The 8,975-nt window shown below is 60.7% G+C and overlaps 1 protein-coding gene across 2 annotated transcripts; it reads right to left on the reverse strand.

The window, feature by feature from the left end:
- Positions 1-1,287: 1,287 nt before the first annotated feature.
- LGALS3BP (galectin 3 binding protein) lies at positions 1,288-8,593 on the reverse strand. Of its 2 annotated transcripts, XM_016206299.2 has the most exons (6): positions 7,754-8,593; positions 7,107-7,246; positions 6,240-6,431; positions 5,515-5,646; positions 3,545-3,797; positions 1,288-2,704 (listed from the first exon to the last, which is right to left on the reverse strand). In XM_016206299.2, exons 2-6 carry the CDS (start codon positions 7,156-7,158, stop codon positions 1,615-1,617), a joined length of 1,719 nt encoding a protein of 572 aa, XP_016061785.2. In that variant the 5' UTR covers positions 7,159-7,246; positions 7,754-8,593; the 3' UTR covers positions 1,288-1,614. The 2 variants fall into 2 exon arrangements, with proteins under 2 accessions (XP_016061785.2, XP_087681828.1); XM_087825702.1 differs by having other exon boundaries at positions 7,107-8,593.
- Between the last annotated feature and the right edge of the window lie 382 nt (positions 8,594-8,975).

An 8,975-nucleotide genomic window follows, 5' to 3' on the forward strand; every position in this document is an offset into this window, starting at 1 on the left:
CCTGACGTGGGACACATGTCGATGCGTCTCTCTCTCTCCCCTTCCACGCTCTCTGAAAAGCAACAGAAAAAAGGTCCTCTGGTGAGGCTTAAAACAAAACAAAACAAAACAACAACAAAAATGCGAAGGAGCCCTGGCCGGCTTGGCTCAGTGGTTAGAGCGCCGGCCTGCGCACGGAAGGGTCTCGGGTTCGATGCCTGTGGGAAGCAACCAATCAACGTCTCTCTCTCACACAGACGTTTCTCTCTCCCCCCTCCCTCCTCCCTCCCTCCTTTCCACTTTCTCAAAAAATCCTGAGGTCAGGATTAATGACAACAACCACAAAAAAACCAAGGAATTGCCAAATAAGTGGCCGAGATGGGCCTGGAGCTGGGCGTGGCAATTGGAGCCTAGGGCCTGGGCTCCCTTTGGGGAAGGGGAAGCCGCCCTGGGGAGGGGGGCGGGCGGAGGACCATTTCTCTGCCTTCGTCTCTTCCATGCTGGTGGGGAAGGAGTGGGGGGGTCGCTGATGTCTTGGCTGCCCAGCGTCTGAACCTTCCTCCCATTGGGTGGGCTTTGGGCCGCCTCCCCTTCCCGAGGCCAAAACAGTCCAGATGCTCGTTCTCCGAGCCCCTGGCCGAGAGTGGCAGGCACGTGGCCCGAGCTCGGCCAACCGGAGGCTCCAGCCCGGGGACCCTGTGCCCGGGGTGCATCGCAGGGAAGCGGGGCGGTCTGGAATGCTTGGCCCTGCTCTCGGAACCCGGAACCCGCGCTGCTGTTCTAACTGGACGTCCCCGTGGGACCCCGGGCTGGGTCCTCCTGCCTCTGCCTTGACCCTGGGGGCCACCCAGGACCTTCCTGCACATCCTTCTTCCCCCTGACCTACACCACCGGGGGTCTTTTATTTGTCGTCAGGCCCCTCGCCAATGGGTAGCTGAGTTGTTTCCGAGTTTTCACTCTTAGAAACAACGCTGACGTGGCAACCTTTGTTCCCATCCCTGTGCACACACGTGCGAGGCTTTACGGAGGACAGACTCCCTGTACCTGCTGTTCCTTCCCCGGAACGCGCCCCGTCCTGTTCAGAATCCAATTGGAGGCGGTCCCAGCCGGCACCGCCACCGCACACCCGGGTTTCCATCACCACGGGCCCAGTTTCAAGTGCCCGGTGTGTGTGTACTTGCGATCACTGCCTGTCTCGCCCGCTAGCCTGGGGCTTCGTGAGGACAGGGACCGGGTCTGCTTGTTCCCTGTACCCCGGGGCCCGGCACACCCAACATATAAACGCAGAAGAGACTCACTCGGTAACCCTTTCTGCATGAAGGAGAGGACCTGGGGCCACTGCACGGTTTTAATGATCCGCGACAAGGGACAACAGAGGGCTGAGCAAGTGAAAGGCGGTGGAAATCCAGCAGCCACGACGATCGTGTCTTCTCACTCACTTCCTGACCAGCCAGCCAGGCAGCGGGGAAACTGGGGGTTCTCGGCCTCCGGGCTGAAACCTTCCAGTACTTTCTTTAAGCTCAGAGAGAGAGAGATCAGTGGCAGCAGGGGGCCATCTGGAGGCCGGTTGTGAGAGGTGGTTGCTTGTGGAGAGAAAGGAGCTCGGCTCGGCTCCCTGGGAGGGCAGCCTCCTGCCTAGTCCAGGGCTGAGGAGTTGGTCAGGTAGAAGGGGCGGATCACGGCTCGGAAGCTGCTGAAGGACCCCTCCGGGCAGGGGAAGAGGGAAGCTCTCCTGGAGCTGTTGGTGTCCAGGGCATTGGGGACCATGGCCTTCCCGTTCTTGAAACCCGTGACGTCGGCCACGAAGCGGCCCTGGCAGAGCATGAGGGCTTTGTTTTCATAGCCAATGGTGGGATCCGAGTAGCCAGACTTGGAGAGGCTCAGGACAGGGACCTCGTCAGCGGAACAGGAGACCCCATAGTTCCAGCAGCTCTGGACAGTGGGGAGGTAGATGAGAGACCAGGAGACCTGGCTGGACTGGAAGAGGAAGCTGGGGTGCGGTGGGGTGTTGAAGGACTGGTAGGTGTTGTCCCTGGTGTGGTAGGACCTATAGCTGTAGAAATTATTCTGATAGGGGGAGGAGTCTCGGGATCTATCCTTCACAGACCCGCTCCAGGTGGGCGAGGTATAGAGCCGGGGCTGGTAGGCGTCCGAGGAGAGGTTCAGGCCTCGGAACTGGGACAGGCGCCCCAAGGACACGGTGTGGAACTCCAGGGCCTGTAGGACCTTCTCCTGGAAGACGGCCTGGTGGCTCCAGTACAGGCTCAGGTTGAACTGCAGCTGGAAGAGGTCCTCGGGCAGGATCATGGGGAACCGGACCCTCTCCACCAGGCCTTCCACGTCCCTGTTGGTGGTTCCCGTTTCCTGGCTCCAGGCGTCCAGGGCCATCAGCAGGGCCAGCTCGCTGGGCACGGCCAGCTCGCTCCTGGAGAGCAGAGCTTGGAGCAGGGCGATGGGGACGCGTGGCCAGGCCTCGGACCCTATCAGGGCCCCGAAATTCCAGGCCAGGAACTTTACGCACAGCTCCTCCAGCAGGGGGTCCTGGGTGGCCAGTGCGTAGGCGTGGAGGTCCAGGGCCGTCTGGAAGGAGGGGTCCTCGGGGAGGAAGAAGGAGAAGAGGCCCGAGCAGTAGCTCTGCAGCTGCTCAACCCCATAGGAAAAGGCCAGCTTGTGGAGACACCTCACGGTTGACAGGGAGACATCGATCCTTCGGGAATAAAAGTACCTGGAGGGGTGGGTGGAAGCTAAAAGCCTGGCCCCATCCCTTGCCCCGAAGGACAGCAGGACAGCTGGGGGGGGGGGGCCCACCTCTCTTGCTTGGGCACCAACAAGTGGGTGGGTCCCTGGAGGACGCTGCTTCACCTCCCAACCCAGCCAATCCCCCACCCCCGGGTTCCTGCCTGCCCCTCAGCCTTCAGCAGGCACCTGAGTGGTGGGCATAGGGGTCATAATGGTTCCCTGGCCCTGAAAACACCCTGAAAAGTAGAAAACAGTACCAAAGGCTGGGGTGGGGGCTGTTAGTGACCCTGAGAAACCACAGAAACTGGCAAGGAGCGGGGTAACTGACAGAGGTCTTGGTACAGAGCTGCGTGTGGCCACAGGGCAGCAGGAAGGGGAGTGTCTGCTCGCTGGCCCCTATGGGGAGGGATCTCCTGAGGCCTTCTGGGGCCTGGACAGGGCCAAGAGGCCAGGACACCTGAGCCTGAGCTTTGCCAGAGGCTGGCTAGGCACCTGCCTCATTCTCAGATACGTCCTAGAAATAAACCCCATCAGGATGGCTCAGGCTGTCCAACAGGTTCTCACAAGTGGCTGGAAAGAAGCTACGCTAATCTGTTTTAAATGCCATCTGTTAACTCCTGCATGTCCCTTTCAGCCATAGAAAGCCGTGGAGGTCATCAGAAGGAGAGAGGGCAGTTTTAATGCATGCGATTCTTTAAGTCCATGATTTCAAAGCACATCCCCTCAGAGGCACGCACCTTGGTGACAACGTGGACACGCGCTAGCAGGGGGGTTTGGGGGTCCTGGGACACTGACACGCCCAGAGCCCCACCCTGAGCACACTCACCTGATTAAGTCTGTGACGACAGGCAGGCACTCAGCGTCCACCTCGATGGTGACCGTGCTGCCTGGCTCCTTCCACAGGGCCTGGGCCTCGGGGTTGCTGGCCAGGATCAGACTGTGGGCGCACATGCGCAGGTGCTCGGAGCCCTCCACTGTCACCTCAATGGACAGGTCGCAGCCCCCCTGGCTGTCAAAGATCTGCTCGAGGGCCTCGGGGAGCTCGCCGGTCAGGTCGAGGGTACGGGTGCCTCTGGTTTCTAAAAAGGGCAGAGGGAATGTGCCGGGCTTGCTCAGGCGAGCGCGGGCCCATCACACGCCTGCTCTGTGACCCGGAAGTACTTCTCCTCCTTGGAGTCAGTTTCTTCCCTTAACTGTCAGCCTCTGACCCTGCCTTAGCTACTCCTGGGGAGACGAGGGATGTCTGCTCTGGAAGACAGGGTGCTCTGGCCCACAGTCCTCCCAGCCCACCCTGTCGAACACCCCTGCTTTACTCATCTGCTCCCCCGGATCCAGGCAGCCCCTCCAGGTGGAGGACTTGGAGATGCTGACTTCCAGAGCCCGAGGCCCCATCCTTTTAAAATCCCACCCAGATGTTACCTCCTGAAACCAGACCTCCTCCCTGGGGTGACGTCGAAGCCTGAGGGTCTCTCAGCAACCCTAGTGCTAGAACTCTCTGTCCTTAGCAGCCACCTTCAGGGCACCAAGGGTGGTTCAAGGGGACTCACGCCCCTCCCAAAGCATCACTGGGAACTAAATCCACCTGTTCTCTCTTTGCCACAATTAGGTTTAGATCAATTGCAACATTTAAACTGGTGGGCTCAGTCCCCTCATTCCTCCCCACACCCCAGACTCTCAGGAGCCTCCTCTGGCCACCACTCACCGCGGGATTCGGCTATCAGTGCTTCCTGCCCTGCACCCCACCCCAGCCCAGGGGCCCCCTGCACCCCTCCCCAGTGCGAGCCCTCCACTCAGCTGCTCTGTCCTTCCGAAGACACCCTGGCTTCCCTTGGAGCACCCCCCAGGCCCCGTGTGCAAGTCCAGGAAGAAGCCCCAGGTGGACGTGAGGGAGCAAAGAACAACCATAAAACTGGGACTAGGGACTGACAACCAGAGCAGCCCAGGCTCCTGTTGGTCTGACGTAGCAGGGACGGGGGTGGCTGGGCTGTCTGTAACAGGCCTCCCACCATCAAGAAACTTCCCCAGCCCGGCTGGTGTGGCTCAGCGGTTGAGCATCAACCTATGAACCAGGAGGTCACAGTTCGATTCCGGGTCAGGGCACAGGCCCGGGTTGTGGGCTCAATCCCCAGCAGGGGGCGCGCAGGAGGCAGCCGAGCAATGACTCTCATCATTGATGTGTCTCTCTCTCCCTCCCTCTCTCTGAAATCAATAAAAATATATTTAAAAAAATGAAAGAAAGAAATGTCCCCAGCCCCAGCCGGTGTGGCTCCGTTGGTTGGACAATCGTCCTGTGTACTGAAGGGTCTGGGTTCGATCCCTGGTCAGGGAACACACCCAGGCTGTGGGATTCGATCCCTTGTTGGGTAGGGGCCTGTGTGGGAGGTAACCAATGCTTCTCTCTCTCCCTTCCTCTCTCTCTAATAAAAAAGAAAGAGCAGTACCCCAGCACGGTCAGCGGCTGGTGGGGTGGGTGGGGCCTATGTGACAGGCTTCTGCAGGGAACCAGCAGAGATAAAATGCTGGCGGTTAAGGAGAGAAGCCTGCACTCTGTAGACATCCTGGGCATTCGAGACGGGGCTCACTGCCTGACAGTCGGGGACTTTAGGACTGGTAGCTGGGAGGCCGGGTTCTGAGACTGTCCCACCCACCTGGGGAGTGGGGGTCACCTGCAAACCTGTGCCCAGGTGTATGATGGGCTGGGAGGGCCAGGGAGTGGCAGGACCACCATCCCGGGCCCAGGGCCCCGGGGGGGGCCAGCACCTTGGGGGGCGTGGGATGGGCGAGCCCCACACACACCTTTGCTGCAGACGACGCCGGCGTCCTGGCTGTGCCTGCACTGGCTCCTCAGCCAGCCCAGGGAGGAGCAGTTGGCCAGCGAGGGCTCCGTCCCCACGCACTGCACCTCGTCCAGCATGATAGGGCCCTTTCCTGGGGGGACAGCAAGGACGGACACAGGAGGTTGGGCCGGGCTCCCTCGAGAAGCCAGGCAAAGAACAGTTGCCCGGATTGCACAGGGATGGGAAACCTCCAGAGTCCCGAGCCCTTAGAGCTCTGTGTTACGTGAGTGTGTCCTTCACCTGGGACAACTGGTGGCTCCTTGACTGTGGGTTCCCGCTTATTGCCGTGGCATCGTGCCACAAGCGGGCCTTCCTTCTCATGTCTGTCTGCTCCATGGACAGTACATTACTAAAAACCTCGATTATTTCCCATTTTTAGGAATCACAGCCACTGTGTCTATGAAAATCTTCCTGCACAGATTTTTCTTTTGGGGGTAAATTGTTTCAGGAAGATAAATTCCCAGGAGTGGGGCTTCTGGGCTGGAGGGAACAGCCACAGCTGATCCCGAGGGACGTGCCCATGAGCCTCCTCACAGCCACTGCGGGGTGAGTGGGCGGGAGTGGGGGTGCCTTCCCTGCACCAGGCCCACCATTGTCTGCAGAGGGTGTGGGAACAATGTGCTCGTGTCCCAGGTCCCTTCCTAGGATGGGCTGCTTGGGAGGATCGGGGACAGGCTGGCCTACCTGGCCCGAAGGTGGCTCTGCCTGGTGCCTCAGTGGCATTCTTGAAGCCCAGGGCACGGCAGACGACGCTGGCATCCGTCAGGTCCCACAGGTTGTCACACACTGTCCCCCACTGGCCTCCGTAGAAGATTTCCACGCGGCCCTCATTGGCAGAGGTCCCATTGGCCAGCCGCATATCACCATCTTTCACGCCTGCAGGGCTCCCGAGGGGACACAGAGGTCAGTCTGGGGGCAGCCGTGCACCGAGCAAGGGCTGCTGGAGGGGGTGGGGAATGCCTGGGGCAACAGGCCCAGGAACCAGGGAAACACAGGCAGAACAAGCCAGGTGCAGGGAGAAAGTGGGGTCCCGGCTCCACACTGTGCTTCCAGGACCCAGCCTGCTGACTGCACCCCCTCCCCCAGGCTCAGCCCCCGCTGGAGCTGACAGGGTCAAAGGGCAACACTCAGTTGGGGTGCAGCAGGCTTCGTGGGGTCACCGGGGTCACTGGGATGAGGAAGGCCTCCTAGGGCTCCGGGTAAGGAGCATGAGGACCAGTGTCTATGACTCTCGAGGTCTGTGTGCAAAGGGCCCTGGTCTCATCCCCCAGCATCTGGCTGGTCAGGTGGTCCCTCCTGCTCACCCCACCTTCCCCGCCCTCCCCATCTGTCCCCTGGGAGCTGGATGGAATGGAGAATTCCCGGGTATCCCCCCAAAAGGTAAAGCCACACAACTTGGGACACCTGGGGCTTCATGCAGGAGAGCCGGCCTGAGCTGACCCCGGGGACTGGCACCAGGCACAACGTTGCCTAGATCTTCTGCAGGTGGGGAGAGGTGAGCCTACCCGGTAAGGGAAAGGCAGCTGCCGGATGGCTCCCGGCTCAGCTCACCTTGTGTCCCTGCAACCAGCAGCCACATCCAGAGGAGCCATGGGAGGGCCATGGCCAGGCTGGCTGCAGCAGCAGATGTGGCAGTGAGACAGTGGTGCTGATGGCCCTGGGACCAGGACCAGTCTCGTCCAGCCTTCACTCTGTTGTGGAGGGCAGAGGGCAGGGGGCAGAGGGTGATGGGTGCCCCAGCAGGGGTCCCTGGCCTCCCCTGAGGGGTGGTCCTCTAAGGTCCTGTAGGACTTGCCCAGATGAAGGGGGAGCAGGGGGTGTCTCAGGGCAGCAAGCACAGAGGAAAGGGGAGTGCACCTCAGAAAACCAGTCCCTGTCAGCTGGGGCAGATGGGGAGGGCAGGGAAGGCGGGGAGGGCAGGGAAGGTAGGGACAGCAGGGATGGCAGGGTGTGCAGGGCGCAGGCAGAGAGAGGCCCAGCAGGCCTTGCTATGCACGGAGAGGTCACAGACAAGCGTGGGCTGCGTGCAGAGCACCCTGGTGTCCTCGTGCAGCGAAACACCTGCTTGGCTGCGCAGGAGGCCCCGTGGACCAGGGAGCAGCAGCAACGACCCCCAGGCTCTGGAGCAGCAAACAGGAAGAGCTGGATGACACTGGATAAGGAGAGGGACGCCCACCTGAGAGTGAGGCGCTGCTCACCTGCCTGCGCGATGCTGGTGGGCGTCCAGGGCACCCCTGCCTTCCTGCAGCAGGACCCTCTGCAGACTGTCCTTCACCCCGGAAGACCCAGTGTGGAGCGCAGTCAAGCTGGTCCCAGACAGTGCTTCAGAAAACTGAGTCTAGTTTCAATTTCTAGAAACCACGTGTCCCAGGATTCTTCTGGGGTTGGCTGCTCATGAGGCTCGGGGGGGCCCCTCTCTCCCCTCTCAGCTCTGATGTGGATGTTGGTGATGGCAGCCTCCCAAGGCTGCAGTCTGGGTGACGTGATAACCAGAGCAAGATGGATGACAGCCATGGTTGAATTTTAACAATGTGGCTCGGCTGTGACAAGGAGACCGTGCAGGTCCCAGACAGGGTGTGGACGACACTGCTAGGACACATTGTTGGTGACAGTGCCGGGGCTTTCAGAGTAGGAACAGGGCCTGCAACGCTGATAAATGTAGCCAGGAGCGGCTTCCTCCACCGCTAATCAACCCTTTTACAGACGAGACGGCGGAGAGGTGGGAACCACCCAAAGCTACACAGCCGAAGGGGCAGGGCTGGGATTTGCTTTTCTGTCTTTCTTTTTAACCACTGGCTCAAGATGTAACTTCTGTGGGATAAAATGCATTAATTTAATGAGTTCTGACGGTGACAGGTGATGGCAATCATAACACACAGGATGTTTTCATCAGGCCCGATCTTCCCAGTCTCCTGCACCAGCCCCAAGCCCGGCGACCGGCCGTGCCGCCGGCCTGGCCTGCTGTAGAGCCTCATGCCCTGTCCCTGGCTGCCGGACGGGCCGTGCCGGGGCCTGGCCTGCTGTAGAGCCTCATGCCCTGTCCCTGGCTGCCGGACGGGCCGTGCCGGGGCCTGGCCTGCTGTAGAGCCTCATGCCCTGTCCCTGGCTGCCGGACGGGCCGTGCCGGGGCCTGGCCTGCTGTAGAGCCTCGTGCGCTCTGCACCTGGCTGCTTTTACTCAGCAGGCGCGTAGCAGTTTTGCTTGCCTCACGGTGAATGCCCGTCGTTGCTGGTTCCCCATCGGGCTGCAGGAGCCGCTGCCAGGTCTGCCGACACCCTGGCTGCGCACTGGCATCCGCCGGCCCCTTTACTTTTATTCGTTCCGGTGCGTGTGCAGCAGACTCTCACTGCGGTTTTCATGACTGTCGAGGCTGAGCGTCTTCGCCTGTGCTTATTTGTCGCTCATCCCTCCTGGTTGTCG

This window comes from Miniopterus natalensis, chromosome 17 (genome assembly GCF_054644295.1).
Source record: "Miniopterus natalensis isolate mMinNat1 chromosome 17, mMinNat1.hap1, whole genome shotgun sequence".
Taxonomy (NCBI): Eukaryota; Metazoa; Chordata; class Mammalia; order Chiroptera; family Miniopteridae; genus Miniopterus; species Miniopterus natalensis.

What these genes read in the sequence shown, in the direction of transcription:
- LGALS3BP (XM_016206299.2), bottom strand. Translation starts at nt 7,158, where the DNA reads ATGGCCCTCCCATGGCTCCTCTGGATGTGGCTGCTGGTTGCAGGGACA. An exon ending in GCTGGTTGCAGGGACACAAG is followed by an intron (nt 6,432 to 7,106) that starts GTGAGCTGAGCC and finishes GGAGCCCTGCAG; the next exon opens with GCGTGAAAGATGGTGATATG. An exon ending in CGGCGTCGTCTGCAGCAAAG is followed by an intron (nt 3,798 to 5,514) that starts GTGTGTGTGGGG and finishes TGCCCTTTTTAG; the next exon opens with AAACCAGAGGCACCCGTACC.